This window comes from Crocodylus siamensis, chromosome 15 (genome assembly GCF_052110815.1).
Source record: "Crocodylus siamensis isolate JL-2025a chromosome 15, ASM5211081v1, whole genome shotgun sequence".
Lineage (NCBI taxonomy): Eukaryota > Metazoa > Chordata > Crocodylia > Crocodylidae > Crocodylus > Crocodylus siamensis.
This window is the reverse complement of record NC_143409.1, coordinates 31,453,779-31,473,340: the sequence shown is the minus strand read 5'-3', so window position 1 is coordinate 31,473,340 and position 19,562 is coordinate 31,453,779. Positions and strand designations below refer to the sequence as shown.

The 19,562-nt window shown below is 41.0% G+C and overlaps 1 protein-coding gene across 7 annotated transcripts in view; it reads right to left on the bottom strand.

Moving 5' to 3' along the window:
- Positions 1–19,562, bottom strand: part of HERC1 (HECT and RLD domain containing E3 ubiquitin protein ligase family member 1) — a 185,013-nt gene that overhangs the window by 145,815 nt on the left and 19,636 nt on the right. For all 7 annotated transcript variants that reach the window (XR_016439229.1, XR_016439230.1, XM_090028113.1 and 4 more), the window contains exons 2-6: positions 13,764–14,719; positions 10,489–10,584; positions 9,208–9,402; positions 3,032–3,343; positions 2,140–2,236 (exon numbers count right to left, since the gene is read on the bottom strand). Coding sequence is in view for 5 of the 7 variants with exons in the window: in XM_090028113.1 (XP_089884239.1) it covers positions 2,140–2,236; positions 3,032–3,343; positions 9,208–9,402; positions 10,489–10,584; positions 13,764–14,693 (1,630 nt within the window). In the remaining 2 variants the exon portion in view is untranslated. The remainder of the gene's footprint in view (positions 1–2,139; positions 2,237–3,031; positions 3,344–9,207; positions 9,403–10,488; positions 10,585–13,763; positions 14,720–19,562) is intronic.

The following is a 19,562-nucleotide window of genomic DNA, read 5'->3' as shown; positions in this document are numbered from 1 at the left end:
CCTCCACATTTAAGTCTCAGCTGGAGCACTGGGACACCCCAGTCAAAACCCCCAGCCTTGGCTACAGCCAAAACCCAATGCCTCCAAGGAAGGTTTAAAAAACAAATATCTGACATAGCAGAAAAAGGGAAATGGGGAGGGAATAATCACTCCCAGCCCCATGAAGAAACCAGCAAAATTAAGAAGCATTAGAAATACCCACAAAAGAACACAGGCATAGCTATGCCTAGATCACCCCCAACCAGTGGCTGTCCAACCTCTTCTTGAACACCCCCATGGATGGAGAGTCCACAGCTTCCCTGGGTAGTCTATTCCATTGCCTCACTGTTCTAACAGTGAAGAAGTTTTTCTTAATATCCAATGTAAAACTACTTCGCTGAAAATTCAAGCCACTGGTCCATGTCCTACACTGCAGGAAAAAAGAAATGGGGTTCTCCCTCTTCTTTATGGCAGCCCTTAACCTAAACATAAACAGGTAGCTTATCCAATATGCAGCAGAAAAGTCCTAAACCTCACAGCATCCAGCAGAAGTATTCGTCTACTGAGAACAGAAGTAAGTGGACTCTGATATGCAACAAGTCCTAAGTGTAGAGGCAGTGCCATAAGAAAAACTAAATTACGCAACATCCAAGATAACACAGGACAAAAATCAAATAAATGAAAAAACATATTTATGAAAAAGTGTATTGCTTCAATTGTCTGCAAATTTGAATAAATCAGAGTAGCTCACTTTACTCAGGAAGAATTTGTAATGTTTTAGAGATACTGTAATTTAAGCCACCCTTTTGCAGTGAAAAAAATCACTTCCTAATAACTTTTAGAAAACATATACAAACTTGCAAGTTATGAAACTATAAAACAGAATCAAGGTTACTTTTCATTTAGTGCAGCTAATACGATTCATCCCGTTTGAGAATTCCTGGAGCACTATTGGTTTGATTTAGGAATTTACTTCTGCTAATGATTTTACCAGCAAACTAAACCAAATTATCCATTAACATATCTACTATTCAATAGAAAGTGCATTTTTCAAGTTAGTAAGCTATAGCCTAATTATGTAAAGATAAAATATGCAAAATTAGACATGCCTCCAAAGAAAACTAAATACAAATACACACTAATCCTTACACAACAAAAGCCTTTGCTATCTTTTTATCCAACTTTATTCCTCTGATGACTACATATGGGATTAGCCACAACATTTCAAACTTTCAACTGATAGTTTTGCCCATAATCCTACTTATATATTCTACAAACAATCTTGATCTACATTTTAATTCAAATGTTCAGTGTTCAGCGGAAGTAGTGTTATAAAATAACTATATTACACAAGTTAAGAAAAAATGGAGTTTTTGACAAATGGGTTTTTGTCAGCAGAGAAGACAAGAGACAGTTTGGGACTCTGTGGGCATGTCTACACGTGCCCCTACGGCACTGTTATTACTTTAGGAAGTACTAAACAATGGTGCAGTAACACCACCGTACTGCACCGTACTGTCAAGGACATGATTATTTTTAGCTGCTATGCTGCTGCAGCAGTGTGCTATAGCAAGGGAGCACATTACTATAGTGATGTAGCTGCAGCATCACAGTTTGTGCCCACCAATGCTACATTGCTGCAGCAGCATAGCATTTCGTGTAGACATGCCCTGTGAAAGGTATGTGACTTAGAAGTTAAAATAATCTTCCATGGAATAGTTTACTTTGCAACCTAAATATGAAAACTCTAGGGTAAGTTGACAGTCAACTGAAATAAAACAGAGACCATTCACTCTTCTCAGGGTTTTTGTTTCACAGTTCATGACTAGGAATCACTGCATTTGATTTACACTCTTATTTACATTTTAGGAACACAGAAACTGAAAAATATGCCAAGACTTTTTTCTGCCCTGCCAAAAAGATAAGCTTTTCCAGCAAGATAAGAAAGTGCAATAGTTATCTTGTTTTAAAAATCTGAGTAGAAACAGAACATCTACCTTTTATAAAAATATGCTATACTTGTGATGTTTCAAGACTCCTTACACTATCACTTTGAAAGAAAAGTCTGACTAATAAATATGTAGTGCCATTTACTGAACAGATGGAGTTTTTCCAAACGTGTCTGGTCAGATCAGTTTTATGTAAGAAATTTAAAATTACCTAGTCTTCCAAAGTCTCCTTCACCCCAAGTATACAATTCTCCATCTTCTGTGACAGCAGCACTGTGTCTGTATCCAGCTGACACGCATACAACTACCTGTGTTATAAGAAAGAAAAAAAGTACTGCTGATCCCAAACCTGTTGCACGAACAGAAGTCACAGAATTCGAAGTCAAAGAGCAGACTGAAAGTCCGCCTTCTAAGAGACCAGTGTATTAAAATCCTATTATAGTTACCTCCTGAGGAACACTGAATTTGTTCATAAATTCATTCTTTACGGAATCATTTATTATAGTATTTAATAAGTATTTGTAAAGGGAAGGGGGAGTTAATATGATTGCAGACATATAAGTTGTAGCCACCTGGCCAAATTCTAGTTAATCAAGCCAATATAAATAAAAGAATTTATAACAGGGTATGTTACAAGACAACCTGGCTTGACAGCAGCATTAAGATGATAAAGCAAGAAACACCCACCCCTGCCTATCATCAGCCGCTCTTCTTTAAAGATGTGAATCTACAGCAAAGCACAAAAGGAACCACAAAGCTTCTTTACAAGCAGTGGACACCCCCTTTCAGAGATGCCAGTCAATTACTATTATGAGTAATACTACTTTAAGTAAAGTGACAACCTTCTGGAATTAATGCCCACTTCAGCAAAATATGTAAGCACAAAGTTCTCTCTCAGCAAATGAGATCACCCCCCTGACACACACACTCATACAATATGCTCAAAGCTGATCATGTTTAAGTGTTTTGCTGAAATATGGCCTAAAAATCATCTCTAGTACAAAACAGAAATGTTACATACAAGTAGAAAATTCTGAAGCCTTAAGGAAGTAAACACTAAATTAAAAAGGCATAACAAAATAAGTTCCACTGTATAAACCCACCTTTCCTTGTAGAGGACCCTGAATAAGTTTAGGGTATTTCTGTGTTGAACTGTTTCCATGTCCCAGTTTTCCATAGTCACCATCACCCCAGCTGAAGACTTCACCTTCTGTTGTAAATGCTAATGTGTGACCATCAGATCCTTTTGAGGATGATACTTTTTTGATAGATCTATGAGGCTCAAAAGTCAGTTTTTTCAGTGTAGACTGGTTATTGGAATCACCAAGTCCTAGCCTTCCATAGCTGCCTTTACCACAGGCTCTTACAGAGCCATCCGTAGAAATTACAAAAGTACAGTATTGTCCAGCTTCAATCTATAAACAAAAAGGATTACAATATTACAAAGGAATTAATATTTTCAAACGTATCTAATAAAATGCATAGGACTAAAAGACTCTTCTTAAAATGTTCATATATTGCTTTTGTAATATTGCAGTCTAAAAAACTAAGGAACACCTGCATTTCAACAAACTTTGGAAACTCAAATCCAACTCTTAAGAATATTCTTAACTCTAAGATCTGCTTTCTTGTTACCCTGATAGTTTAAATTCAACAGTGAAATTATTTTACTTGTACATTTGCATCTCTTCACTACAAAACATAGCTTACACATTATGAAAAGCAAACTTTCCCTGAGCAGGATTTGGCCCACCCAAGGTTCATCAGATCCATGAAAAGAAGTGGGGTGGCTTTTGAACATTTTTTTTTTAAATAAGAACAACTTAACACAACAGAGAGTAGATAGCAAATGGCCCAACACAATGCGGGAGAGGATGTTTGAATATCAATGTGAATAATTGTACAGCAGAAAAAAACAGAAAAATTATGTTTTTAAGGAAAATAAGTCCAAAGGACAGTATACTTAAGGGTATACGGATTTGTCTAAATGGAGAAGGTAGTACACAGCAAACTGGGATAGGAACTTACAGTGCACCAATGATTCTGTACTAAGTTTTCATAGGAGCGCTCTCAGCGCATACCAACTCCAAATTAAATTATTCCACTCTCAAAGTACAGTAAGCCACCTCCTGCAAAGGTGCCCTTAGTAAGTATTATTGACATGAACATGGAAATTTGGGGCTGTAAACTCATACCCTAATTCAGGGCTGTCCCACTAACAGGCTGCATGCACTCTGGGTGCCTCTCTTCTCACTGTTCTCCCGCTGCTATCACCCAGATCTGAGATGACCTGCCCTGTTACCAACACCATGGGGCCACAGAGTAGTCTGTGGGGACCAGGGAGCCCAAAGCCCCCTACACAATGTAGGTGCAGCATGTGTGCCCAACATGGAGCAGCAGAGGTGGGCACTCAACACAGTATGGCACAAGAAGGGATGTCTGTGGAAGGATGGTCCACACCACACAGTATGCAGTCTCCAGCATCTCCAAAGTTGGACAACCCTCCCCTAAATTACACTGTACACTAAGGCTTCCCATGTAGGTAAGCCATATGAAAATTAAAGGAGTCAACTGAGAACTGCTGCACCTCAACCATAAAGCATGTAAATATGTTCTGCAGGTATATATTACATTACTTACGGCAATAACACAATTCCTAACTGGAGGCACACAAGAAGTTACTACTATTAACCAAAGAGCCACAAGACCACATACCTGAATACTGGAGTTCAAATGAGAAAACTGCAGTTTGAATGATTCATCACATATGACCACATACCTAGTGCAGTTAAAAAACTACCACCATAGTGATATTTTCAAATTTTACATGAAGAGCCACAAGTGAAAAGTTGAAGATATACTTGTGACTCAGAAAAAACAATCTCAGTATCTTTCAAGGAATTACACATAAAACATCCATCCGGTCTTTATGTATTACTGGACTGCTCAGAGTACAAGTTCAGCCTGCATAAACGTGAACTTGAAAGTGTGAGGTCAAAGTTTAGAAAAAATAGTTTTTACCCAATTTTAATTAAGACAATGACCATAAGAAGCTTTGAACTGCTTCAGCCCTTACCAAAATCTCACATGAAAATCAAACAAGCAAGAAAGATGCTATGGGTTAAGCGCACTAAAAATGCTAAAATTAAAAACTGTCTTCTGTACCAAAGATGATACAGTGAGTCTTGGCTAAAATTATCTTAAGCCTAAAATTCCATGGCAACAGACAGACAAACATTTTTAGATAAATGGAAATTATTTACAGGCTTAAACAAAGATAGGCCCTTACTAAATAGCCACAAGTGGATTGCAGTTTTGGATTCAAATTTCATTGATACTTAGAACCAAAGTCCTGGATGCAAAGAGTTCAAAATCCAAATTTTTCCAATTTTTTTAAGGATGCAGGGATGTAGAAAGTGGGAATTTGTATGGGATTGTTCTGGCAATTTTTGTTCAGTTTTCTTGGAAGATACCAATTTAACAAATCCTAAGTTTTGATCAACTTAAAAAAAACACAAATAGGGCTCTGCCTGGTTTCCTTCCATTTCACTTGATGGCTCTGTGGCTCTAGAAGCCACCCGTCACATGGACTGCACCAGAGGTTCCCCTGATTGCTAAAATGAAGCCCAAGATCTGGAAGCCTCAACCTGATATAGCGTGTCTAAGGCCGGAAACAAGGCATCTTCAATGGAGCATGATCAGCATTGTATGTAACACAATATGTCAGAACACAGCTAACCGCGCTCCACAGACATCTATAGAAGTCCCCAGCTGCCATACCTTGACTTTGGATGCATTGAACAGGGGAAAACACCTGCTTGCAGACATGTCCCCCATGTTGGGGAGTCAGAGATTCCCCCGCAGGAGATTTTCCCTTGGGCATATCTGACAACAGGTCCTTCCCAATAACTGGCAAATACCCATGCACAGGAAAATCCTTCTGCAGAGAATTTCTCCACATCTGCAAGCATAGAGATGGGATAACTGCACAATGCACAAGTTGGAAATCTGAAGCCCTCCCCACCATGACAGTTATGTGTCATTCCCCCGTCTCCCCCAACCACACACACACATACATGCAGAAGATGTAGGGAAATCCCCTGCAGAGGGATTCCCTTGCATGCTGCCCGGGGTGTTAGCAAGCAGGAAATGCCTACTTACAGACATGCATGCCCTGAAGCCCCAACTTTCCCAGTTTACACAGACATGTCACTCCAGGGGACGCCACAAAAATGATGTTGGCACAAAGGTGATGTCTGTTTCCATCCCCAGTTCCTAGTTCCCTAATGAAGGATTAATATCTTGGTTTGCAGTGAAGCAGACCAAGGAGATCCTGGGAACTGCAAGGTAGTTCACTCAGCTACTTTGGCCCTTCTATGAACATTGTGAATCTGCCATGCCAAAAGTAATGGTTCTGTGTGGTACCTTTAAGGGATACAAGAGCTGCATTGTGGGGCCACAACAGCTGGTCCTTAGGGTGTTGTACAGGACTATCTGCTCCTCTAGTACCATGACCAGCCATTTTGGCCTTTAAGGGTCTGTATAATTTTACCATATTATTGCAAGTATGGATTGAACCCCTGCCCCCTGAAGTGATGTTTATGTTTCTTTTTGAAGTGAAAAAGGTTGACTTGTAATCCAAACAATATGGCATGTTTGCTAACACTGTAGTTATGCTAATGCATAAGGCTGCCTTGCAAAACCTGAACCTGAAGTCCTTTGGTACATAAAAATCCCATTGATTCATTAGGAATTATTGCAGAATCTGCACTACCATCATCTCTCTGTGTAGTAACCAAACATAAGCTTTTACTTAAGTCAACAGTGCAAAGCCAATAAAGCAACAGAAGAGCAAACTATTCTATTTTGTGTTATGCATCAACAAAAGTGCTAAGTTGTGACTATAGAACCTGCGACTGAAAGCTGAAAGAACATACTGTGGCTTGATTTTCAGCAAGCTAGCTGAGCATGCTGTGCCAGCAGTTAAGACAGTCCTGTTCTGACTTTTACACTAGGCAAATCTCGTGAAAATGACTAACAGAGAGCAAACAGCAGCTCTAACATCTTTTGGCTTCTTGGAAAATTCTTGTATCAATAAAACTCACAAAAGCACATACCTACAATTAGGGTCAAGTATAAAAAAGGCAGTAATTAAACAAAAACCTGGGGGTTGCTAAAAACAGACTGTTTAGAGAAAAAAAAATCTGATATTTGTGTTTTGTTGCTTAAATTACAAAGTAGTTTCCTTTTTAAAAATAAATGTGTTTAAAATAAAGTCTGCATTAATGCATGATAAATTAAGGTCTAAAATTACACTTTCTTAGGCATTTAAACAAAAAGTAAATACCGTATCCTAAAACAATGAGCTTTTTAAAAAATTGAGTTATAGGTGGCATGTTTTTCTGTATAAAGAAAAAATCAGGGAGAAATCTTACTTCTAAAACCAAGCTTTTCAGATATGGCACAATACATGATTGCTTAAAATAAAATGCATGCAGTTGGAGTCTACCCTCCAAAGTAACAGAAGAACATATCAATTTCAGTGTAAATACCGTATTTAGTTGTAAATCTACATCCTTTGATGATTATATTAACAATGAGAATGCACCCATCTTTAGAAAAAAAACCTAAGTGTAAATGGAAAAGCTCATTAAAGTTACTAATTTAAAAACAGGTTTTTCACTTGATCATCTAAATCACCTTGATTTAAAATCAACACAACCTGAATAATCCTCCTTTCAAACATCTTTTAATCATGACCTAATGGAGAAAGTTATGTTCTCATTCTCTAGATCAGGTGTGGGCAATTATTTGGACCCACAGGCCACATAGGGAATTTTGAGGAACTCTCATGGGCCAGGTCAGCATTTTCCCACCCCCACAACAGCTCGCCAAAAACTTCTGTATGTGGGAGTGGGATGGGGCCAAGAGTAGGCAGGGCAGGGGGAGAGTGGAGGTGAGAAGTTGGTATGGGCACAGGCAGCAGGTTCAGCCTCCAGCCTGCCCCTCTACCCCAAGGAGGCTCCAATCACCAGCAGGAATTCACTGGCAGTACCTGGTGCTGGTATCGGTGCCTGCCCTGTGCTGCTTCCTGCATCTGGGCCAGGAGCTGGTGTAAACTGCAGGGATGTGTTATAGGTGTGGGGCAGTTTGGGGGAAGGGCGGGACAACAAAGAAATGGCCCTGCCCACAATGACTGGCAGCATCCACTGCTGGGCACTGGGAAAAAGCAGGACTTGGCAGTGGGTGCACTTGCTGCTGCCAGGCTCTTCTGGTTGCAGCAGCAGCCAGAGCCCACACTGGGGCTGCCCTGCAACTACTTCCTGCTGCTACTGCCCCGCATTACCTCCAGGTTGCCCCAGGTCGACATGGTGGTGGGGAGAAGCCACAGGACAGCCCGAGAGTGGGTTCTGGGCAGCCGCAACCAGAAGGGCCTCAGCAGCAATGAACATGCCCACCACTAGGTCCTGCTTTTGCCTGGCACCCAGTGCTAGCTGCCACCTCTCTTTGCTCCCCACCCCCCAACCATTTCCCTAACTGTCCCACACCTACAGCACATCCCCGCAGTTTACACCAGCTCTCGCCTGACGTGCTGGAAGCAGCACTGAACAGGTGCAGACAACAGCCGGCAACTTCCCACTGGGGACTGAGGTGTCCACCCAGGTCCACAGGTGATACTGTTGCATCAGCATGTCAGCTGTGGTCCAGGGCAGTTGCCCCAACCCCCAGCAGGAATCTACAGTCAGCATCCACACCTAATGACAGCACACACCTGGCTCTGCATTCAGCACACAGGGTGGGAGCTTGTGTAAGCCGCATATGGGACTGCGTAATGCCTGCCTGCCTGGCACATGCCAACCCAGCCAGCACAACACAGCAGCTGGAGCCATCAGCTCCCCATGGACAAGATCCTATAACTTTGCAACTGCCAAACCATGGGCTGGATACAATCAGTTGGTGAGCCACAGCCAGCCCATACACCATATTTTGCCCATCCCTGCTTTAGATATAGGTGTGTGTAACTTGTTACGAATTTAAAAAATAAATAAATAAAAATCACATTTTCCTATGGAGGCATAAACAATTATGATATTCCAGATACTCTTTTTAAATATAAGACTTGATACTAATAATCTCAAAAAATCTTTATAGATATATATCTATAGATATAGACGATATATACAAGTTTATCAGGTTTTTGTACTTCAAATAGAATAAGACACTTCCCAGTTAACTCTTACATTACACTACGTACCACTACAAAAAAAATATCACTCACTGTCTGTGCATCAGAAAAACTTGGTGCTAGTTTGGGTTGAAGTATTTTCTCTTGTGTTCCTTCCACCAGTTGGTGGCTGCTATTACTACCCCAAACATATACTTCACAAGTCTCAGAAACAATGGGAGCATCACCCGTTTGTATGCTGTCAGGACTGGCGCATGTTCTAGAGTAGTCGGATGCCATTCGGCAAACCTATTGAAATTAAAAAAAAAAAAAAGATGTCCACAAAGTAGCTAAACTAGAACATAATTAATTCCAATTCATCATACACACTGAGTAATCTTAAATCTATGTTGTAGCAAGGTTAGAGTGCTGCATAGCTGTCATAGTCCAAGAATATACAGGAGGCAAGCGTGATATGTTTTATGGGGAAAGAAGCAGGCACAGGCCAAACTAAGTTCTTCTACACCCAGGGTCAGTAACCTGTGGCCCTCAGGCCAGATGCCACCCACAGAACCTTCAAAGCCAGCACAGGTTCTGACAACATTAGCGAACACTGGCTGTGGGATGCTTTCCCCATGCTGCCAGGGAGACAAGCAGCCACTCTGGCAGGGTCCTACCATTCATCCACCCACCTGTGGCTTGAGGTAGATCATTCCAGCCTGCATACAGAAAAGGTTGCTTACCCCTGTTCTATATGATCAGGTTATCAATTAAACTGTGTTTTCCTTGTTTTGCACCTACTTTGGATAACATCTCTTTGCTCCTACTTTACAGCTATTCTCTATCCTTTAAGTGACTGTTTTCATTTACATAGAGTTAAACACAAGTCACTCCTATTAAGGGTAAGCCTGGGGCTGCTTCTTCCCCAGACCTGAAGAACACTACTTTGTGCCTAAAAGACTGTCAAACATCTCTCCCAACTAAAGAGCTGAGCTATTAAAAACATATCACAAAAAATCCTCAACTAATCTTAAATCTTATATTTTGAATAATTCCACTTCACATTTTCTGAGGTTAACTGGAATGCATGAATGGGTGTCAAAAGACATCTTTCTAGACCCAGTCATCCCATAGATTTGCTCTATTATGATCTTGGTCAAGTTACTTCACTTCACTGTGACTCAGTCTTCCATCTATAAAATGGGGATTTGTTCCCTTCTTTACAGAGTAGGTCTGAGGCTTGATTCAATTATGTTTGTAAAGCAACTGATTATCTCGAGAATGACTGAAAAATTAGTAGTTTTGCTTTAAAAAAATACTATTAAGCTAAACAGATATAAAAGTGACAACGCAAAGTGAAATTAGCTTAAATTCTAGGTTCATTTCAAGACACACCTCCTCAAACAAACATAAAGCTGCTTCATAAAGGGAACATAAACCATCAGATGTTCTTGTTGGTTCTCTCCATTGACTTCGATCAGCAGATGATCCCTATAATTTAAAAAAAAAATCATTGATATTGTTAAAAAAAAAAAAAAAAATCAACCCATTTGTCAACAGCACATTTAAACAAAATATGCAATACATTTGCAATAAATTAATTTATTCTGAAAAGTGGTAGAAAAAAATTAAGCTGTTTCTGCTAATAAACTGAATTATTTGGATGATGTTTCTAACAACTAACTACAACATGGAAATAATACTTTGAGACTATACTTTAATTATGCATTTTTTTAAATTTAGCGATTTAATCCTTAACGGTAAGTTTCCATTTCCCTTAATATGATTTTGAAGTGTGCTTGTGTGTGTTAGAATACTCAAGTTGTAGATTATTCTGTACAAAGCTTTGAAAGTTTTCAAAAATATTTTTAAATTGAAAATTAAAAAACAAGCAAGCGCGCGTGCGCGCACACACACACACACACAAACTTCCTTTCCACAGAAAAATATTTTCCACCAAAAAAGCATCTTGGAAAAAAAAGAAAAATCGCACTGGTTTCAACACAACATTTGTAACACAGTTGAAGATCTGTTAGACAAACAGTAATCAATGAAGCATTTCACAGCACTTGTTTTGATTCAGAGTTTATACAAGTCATTCAATAAAGCACTAGATCTACCTCAGTTCAGTCAACTCAATTTCCTTGAACAAAGTTAAATACAAGCTTCAATACAACTATACTACCAGGATGACTGTGAATGCAGAATAGTTTTTCCATAGGAAATTTGTTGGTTTTATTTTTTATGGGGGGGAAAAATCCTTTATGGCTGCTTACAGACATTTAAAAAAAAAGGGTGCTTTACTTTAAATTCCATGTGCCCCCATGCTGAGCCCAGGGCATACCGAGAAAAGGCATTAAGTTAGTTGCACCTGGCTCACTCGACATATGCATAGATCAGGCACTTTAGCAGGGCTTTTTTGGCTCTTATGTAATAGCAGATTGAATCAGCTATTAGATAAAAGTGCCAAAAAGCCCCACTGAAGCACCTGATCTATACAGACCCTGCACAGCCAAGTCAAACTAACAGGCTGCTTCCTCCTGTAATGTCCCTTTTGCAGGGAGGGTTTGTCCACAACTGTCAGCAATCTATATGACCTATTCAGTTAAAAAAAAAATTTCCCATTTCTTTAATCTATTTAAAATAGTTTAATAATTTAGGTTGGGAGGGTGCAAGTGGGGATGTTAACCTAGTAGAGTTCTTGGTGACCAGAGACCCAGGTTTTCTGTTTGCTCCTGTGATGGCTGTGGCGGCTTCTGTTCATGCAGGTGGCAGTGGACCGAGTCTGGCCCTGGTGCAGGCTGGAGGGAGGAAGAGGGGATGTCTGTAGCACCTGTGCTGCACCAGGTGGCCTGGTCATAGCTCACCTTCCAACCCAGGCAGTGTCTCCCAGCCACAAAGCCATCCCTGCCTCTAAGAACACAGGTCCTGGTCCCCAGTGGCCTGGCCACGCAGCTCCCCACCAGCCCCGAAGGACCCTCACCCCCTTCCCATGCTGGAGTTCTGTGAGCCTGCATGGGGCTAGGCAGGCCAGGAGGCAGCTGGAAGCCCCCTACAGCAGGGCTGGGGGGGAGAGGAGGGAGTAGGACAGGGAGCAGCAAGTCAGGAGTGAGGGGCATTGACAGGGACAGGGAACTGCAGATTGGAAGCTAGGGACAGCAACATGGCTGGGGGCAAGGGAAAGCTGTGGGTCAGGAATGAGGGGCATCAGCAGGGACAGAGGGCGTGTGTGGCTTGGGAGTGAGGTGCAAGGCCAGGGGGCTGTGGCTTGGGAGTAAGGGGTAACAGCATGGGCAGGGCACTGGCATACCAGGACTGCTCAGTGCCACAGAGCAGCAGGGGGAAACAGCAGCAGCTGGACCTGCATCCTAATGAGCAAAGGGGGCAGGAGGAGCTCTGATTTTCTACGATTAAAAAAACCCCAAAATCAAGTGTGAAAATATATAGGTATTTAGAACTTATTTTATTATACTGATTGGAAGCCTACCAGTGCCTCAGATTGATTGAAAATTGTAAATATATCAATAAAACATTGTGTTCAACTGATACACATACACACACATGCACATATAGCATTTCATTTCAATCACAGAAAAACGCAGATTTGGGTTTTTTAAATAAGACTCTGGTATTCCTTAAATCAAAGAATTTGGGGTTTTTAAATAGAGAAAACCAAGATCCCTGGTGATGATGCATCCCTCAGGACTTGAATGAGTTAAAAGCAGTAGTTCTCAAAATTTTTAGAATAAAGGCATTCTTTAAAAAACCCAGCTCTGAGCTTTTACTCATTTGTTGACCATGTAAAAATAGAGCAATTCTTTTGCAAAAATCTCAGAAACATCAGGACAGGACAGAAATGTTTTGATGCTTTGGACTCCTATTTAAAATCTCTGGATTCATCTTGCAAATTGCGCGTAGGTGTTTGCACACACAACAATAATATTGTTACAGCATTTATTTCAGTTTGGTTTTATATTGTGTAGCACCATGCACCCTTAAAAGGATCTTGCATCACCCCAGTTCAGAATCACTGGTTTAAAGAATATTCACAAGTGGTAAGGAAGAATCTCTCCCTAGGAAGTGTCAAGACCACAATGAAACAGGATTTTATTACAATTTTCCTGTATGAAGTTCTGAGCAGTAGTGAAATTGATTAGATAACTTTCAGACAGTGAAGAATCCACAGTATTTCAGGCAACAGAGGTTCACATGAATGAGGTGGTAGGTAAAAGGTCATGCTACATAACTCTAAGTACTAAGCAAGTCAAATAGAAAGCAAGCTTCAGAACAAAGTTCTGTACTTTTCGCTATAATTTTGGAATACAATTATACCTGAAAGGAGGTAACGTGGTTATACAGTATGTCTTTGATATTTTTGTAAACCTATTTGATACCATAAAAAACAGAAGTGGCAATTCCAAAGAGGACAATTGGGGGGTTTTTTTGCTATTTTATTGGGTAAGGAGATCTGGTAAGAAGGAATGAATTTCCAACAGGTTCATTCTAGACATTATCTATGCAATTTCTAACCTCTTCAAAACAACTGTAATACCATTAAAAGCTGCCATACCCCATTCAGTTTAAGGTCAAATTAGAATACATTTATTTTAATGTGGCTTTACTTGAAGCTGTTAATTAACACATTTCAAATGCAAGTTTTGCATACATACCAAAGATCGTCGCATCTGCATTAATATATTCATGAAGCAATCAAAACTGATCATTCCTTCTTGACTCTGCAGCATTTTGTTTTTCTCCATGGTGTTTACTACAGCTGAAGCACCTAAAGCCATCTCTATCCATTCAAGAAGGTATCTCAGAGAACCACGCTGGGCAGCTAAACCAAGCAGCAATTCAGAAGCTAGCCTACGACCTAAAGTGTCTGCCCCAGAGTTGGGAATTGTTACACCTTTAAGAAACGTTGTTACTTGTGATAAACAATCCAGTCCCATTGGTGGAATCTTACTTTCATTTGCAAGAGATAAAGGTGGCAAAGAGCTCACAACTTCTATTGCAGTGTGGATGACATCATTGCAAAGATTCAGGCCAGGTCCTGATGCAGGCATCATCCAACTTTGTCTCAGTAGTGCAAATAACAAACTTAGTCCAGTCCGAACCCCCATTTCTATGAGAGCATCTGTACTTGACCTGGGACGTTCACTGACAGAATGAACATCTGTTGATCCAGAACTGCTTTCTGGTGAATGCTGTTGCTGTTTCACTTTGCCTTTATCATGATACTTATTAGAAAGTGCATAAAAGACTCGCTGCAACACAAGCAGACGTTTACGAAGTGCTCCAGCAAATGGAGAGTCTGAACACACCATCTTAGCCAGTGCCAGCTGGCTGCTAAGAAGGGCATCCAAGTAGTGGTCCTGTTCATCACTGGATAAGGATTCACGCTCAAAATCTGGCAACTGAGGCCCTTTAAGGCATAGAACCTGTTGGGGCAATGGTACTACTTCCTTATTGCTGACTAATTTAGAATACAAGACAGACACTCCCTCCCTTGTAGCAATGGATTCACTATCTTCTGTGATCCAAGAGCTGTTTAGATGTTCAAGCCATTTCAGCTTCACCGGTGGAACCATAGCTGCCATGTTTGCTTATTCTTCTGCCATTAGTCCTAAAGATCCAAAAATAAAAAGAATAAAAATAGATATATACAAAGTAATTCACATTACTGACACCTCACATTGAAACATCCATTCATAATAAAGGAACTGTTTTCTAATGGTACGTAAAGACAGGCACTTATTACTGAATTGGTTGCCTGATGTTACACCATTAGAGTTTCTACCAGTTACAACAGATTTCCTACCAGTTACACCAGATGTCAAAATGTTACAGTGTAGAAATACCCACAGAATTCTTGCAGACTAATTCTGATCCTCACTTGAAAGCACACCTCAATGGCTGCCTAACAATATACTGTAAGAAGTTACAATATAAATGTGTACCATCACCTACTTCAGAATCAAAGTACCATATTTAACGAAATTCAAGATGACTCTGAATTTAAGACTACCTCTAATAATTAGATTCTATACATGGAAAATGGAAAACTATTAATAAATTGTAGACATGTAAATAATCTAATTACTGGGGAATTGTCTTAAATTCACTTCCCACGCCAAATGCTGCAGCAAGTCAAGCGGTGGCAAGTAGAACGGGAGTCAAGTGGTCCCACCCCTGCCTCTTACAGCCTGCCAGACACCTCCCCAAATCCCTCCTCCTCCCAGTGCCTGCCCCTGCTGTGGGATCTGTACCCTATATGTGTCTGTGCCTCCTGGCACCTGGTTCCATTCACTTGCCTGCTCTCCCCGACCCCACCTGTTCCCCTGCCACTACTTACCCTCCAGCCCTGGCTCCAGCTCACTCTAGCCTGGTGCACAGAGTACATGGCTGCAGCAAAGCCTGGCCTCAATGCTACACAACCAGGCTGGAGCCAAAGCCAGGAGGTAAGTGGCGGTAGGGGGACAGACAGAAACTGCAGTTCTGATTCCAACTCCAACTCAAGGGGCTGGAGTCAGAGACACAGTGGCTGCCTGCTCCCCACATGTACTCAAATCCAAGACAAGGGACTCTACCCCTTTCCCTCCCCCACCCCATGTTAAATGATGGGAAATAAAAAATTACCTTGGATTTAAACAAGCACCGTAACACCATCAATGTAAAAGACAAGACAGCAAAAAGACAGGCAAAGGTTACATGCAGAATCACACAAATACTCTGCATTTGCTTTACAAAAAAAACTTGTGCCTTTCAAGACATGCATATTGCAGATTAAAAGGAATAAATGATCAGGTGCACAAAAAGTTTTTACATTAATTATCATATAGTCTATCACACACACAATATACCTAACAGAATTATATAACTGTATGCATTTTTCTCAAAACAAGTATTCCGTGATTCTTTAAACTTGGGATAGTACTGAAGCAAAAAACCCCCAGAATAAAACAGTAAATTGGGGTAGCAGTGGCAAACTAAGTATGACACTTGCCAGAGACACCAATTCAGTCTAAAAGTATATCACAACTAAAGGCATAACCCAGCAAAAATCAACAGGCTTAATTTTACTATTGGATACAGTGTCAATGGAAGCAGTAGCTCATTTCTAGAATGGGAATCTTAGCACATGTAAAGAACAATGGCATAAAGGATACAAATGCTTCAGTGGAGGCTAGCAAAAAGAGCTTGGCATCAAACTTAAGACTTACATATTATATGCATTGTACTTTATTTATCAGTGGGATATTGAGACTCAACAGACCTACTGCATTTATTCTAAGTAAAAAATAAATATCCAAATAATAAATATTAGATATCATTAAGTACTTTCCTTTCTGTACCTTTAGGGAGTTAGATATGGCTAAAAACATCAAAATACTTGTTTTAGGCTACAAAAGGGTAAAACGACTGCCTCAAAGGACTCTTTCCAAAGAAACTACACAATCTTAGTTGTAGCAAGAACACAGTCATATTCATTCTGATTCTGCTCTCTTTTGAGCAAAGAGAGTTAGCTGGATGATCAATTCATCTTTAAGATCTACAGTATGCCAAAATGATTTACTTATCCACCTCCTGTCTGACAAGCAAAGCACAATTATTGGGTAGGGGTCTTTTATTCAGTACAGTGATGCGTGGTATTATTGCTTTTAAGTTGTAGAGGTTTCTTCCTATACAGTTTCTCTCTTAAGCAGAGCAGGGCTACAAAACTGTAATTCCATATTAGATCACATTTTTCTTTACATCTGTTTATTTTCACCTGTTAATCTAAACTTCATACATTACTACTTCAAATACAGCTGAACTGCATCTAACAGACAGTCTAATTCAAAATTTAGGTCTTGAAGGGTAAAAAAAAAACAGGTTTTTAAAATTCATGAATATTTAAAAGACTTACAAACTGACATTTTGTCTAACCCAAAAAATATTTGAAAGACAGTTGGGCTTTCATTAGTACTGAACTTACCCGAATAGCAAATAAGCCAGATTATAAAACAACTCCCCCACAATTAGATTCTATATGTGGAAAATGTATTAATTTGTTATAATTTCCCATGTATAGAATTTAGTTATAGGAGGGCTGCCTTGAATATGTCCCCCTCCCACTACTATAGCAGGGAAAATAAATTGCAGGGAGGGGAATTTGTTCTCTGTTTTCCCCCAACTTTTTCCCCGTCCCCTTCTCTTTACTGTCAGCTCCTTCTCTCTCCGAGTATATGGAAATGAGAACCAAATTTGAAAACAATACCCTTGAAATTAAACATGGCTGTAGCAATCTGCACATAGTACGCCTATACTTAGTTAATCAAAAATTGATGCATGTTACCTTTTCTTAAACTGCTGCAAGTTTTAGCACAGGTACTCCATAAACACACTTCTTAAGCAGTACTTTGGCACCTATTTTTAGGTAATGAGAATTCTGCATGATATTAGCCCAAGGAAAAAGCTCATGATTTATCTTATAGTTCAGACAGCTGAGACCCACCAGAGTCAACAGCATTTCAAGCCATGGTGACCCCACAGCTCAGCACTGCTCAATATGTCCATGTACTTTTGTGCCCGAAAGCTTGCAAAAAAAAATTCCAACTATTTAGTTGGTCTAATAAAAGAAATCACATTTACCCAAAAACATTGTCTGCCCATGTCCTTAACCAACATGGCTACAACCAACACCCCCGATTTATTATGTCTAAGCAGGATGAATCCCAAACTGTAGGACACCAGCAGTTACAGAGGTTGAAACTTTAAGCTGTGGTATGTTGTAAGGTAATAAGCAGGGATCCACGTTTTCCATTTGCCATGGAAAAATGTGGATTTACTCCTTTAACAGAGAAAAATGTGGATTATCTCTTTTAAATGAGAAAAGGTCACAAGCCTTCCCTATTAAAGAAGAAAAAAAAGTGGGAAACCACGGGTTTCTCCTTGCAGGCTGGCAGCTTTCCAGGCAGAAGGGCCCAAGCCATACGTTGGGCAGGGGTATGAGGGAAAGGAGCATATACCATGCTTTGGTTGGGGAGGGGGCCCACAGGCCATGCACTGGGCAGTGGGGATGGAAGCATGGCCCCCACACCCAAGAATTCTGAGCCCACAGCGTAGTAGGAGGCTGCAGCAGGGCCAGACCAGTTGTGAGTGTTGCACCACCATGGCTGCCAAGGTGAGGTGCCCCCTGCCTGCCTGGCAGCAGTGGGGCACAACTCCACGCTGCCACCACTGCCACACAACACCATGGTAGTGTGGTGCCAGGTCCTGTCCAGTGAGCCATGGAGCCAGTTCCTACCCAGAGCTAGTCCAGCCCCACCGCAGCCCCATTCCCCATTGTGGGTGCAGAAATCTTTGTGCACTGCACCTTCCCCACACGTGGACTCCCTTCCTCACACACTGGAGGGCTGGGAGCAGGTGGCTGTGGGTTCAGGAGTGAGGGGCACTGGCAGGGATGGAGTGCAGTGGCTTGGGAGTGCAGGGCAGGGGCAGGGCACTGGCATATCAGAGCTGCACAGCACCACAAAGCAAGGTAGAGGGGGAGACAGAAACACAGCCACAGCTGAACCTTTTTAACCAGAGAATTAATTTTTACAATAAAAGAATTTGGGATTTTTCAACCAAGAAAACCAGGAACCCAGGCAATAATATTTCACTTAGTGCTCACATGCATGAAGTTGTTCAATTCAGCTATCTTAGAATCCACAAGGAAGAGAATTAAATGTTTTTGCTTGAACTTTCACAAGAGCAAAGCCCATATCAGTAAACAGACTGAGCACCTTGGTTCTCTTAACAGAATGGACACAAAAGCACCAAGCTTAATAAAGTAAAATAAAACCAGAACTGCAAGGCATCTTTCCAGACCCTGCAGAATTGTCTGCATGACAGCCATGATTCAAACAGGATTTTAACAACCAACTGCAAGTCCAAACTAGTATCTCAGGAGTAGGAGGTATTTGACAGATTTCTCTTTAACACTTTTCTCCACAGAATAGAAAGCAATAAGGCTAGAACTAACCAGAAATGTCTGACAGCTAGATAAGAGCAGGAAAGCTGCAAGTATTATCTTTGCAAATTGATACTGGAAATAGGTTAGAGGAGGGGTATAAAACTCATTCAGCCCCAGAGGCCAGATAAGGGTCTCTGGACTGGGCTGGGCTGCAGTCTGAATCAGGCCACACCAGAGCCAGCACGCAGGGTCGGTCCGGCAGGGCACTCTGTGCACTGCATACACTGCATTCCCCAAGCCAGCCCCCTTTGCTGCACACAGTACATACTGGCCCTGCTCCAGGGCTTGCGCCACAGGCAGCACACAAGCTGGACCCTGTGCCAGAGACACTGCACACAGACCAGCATAGGACGTGCATTGCATGAGGCACCCTGCCCAACCAGCCCTGCATACTGGCTCCTTGTGTGTGCAAAATCAGCATGCAGCACCAAGTCCAGCCCAGACACAGCAGGCAGCACAAGCCCCAAAG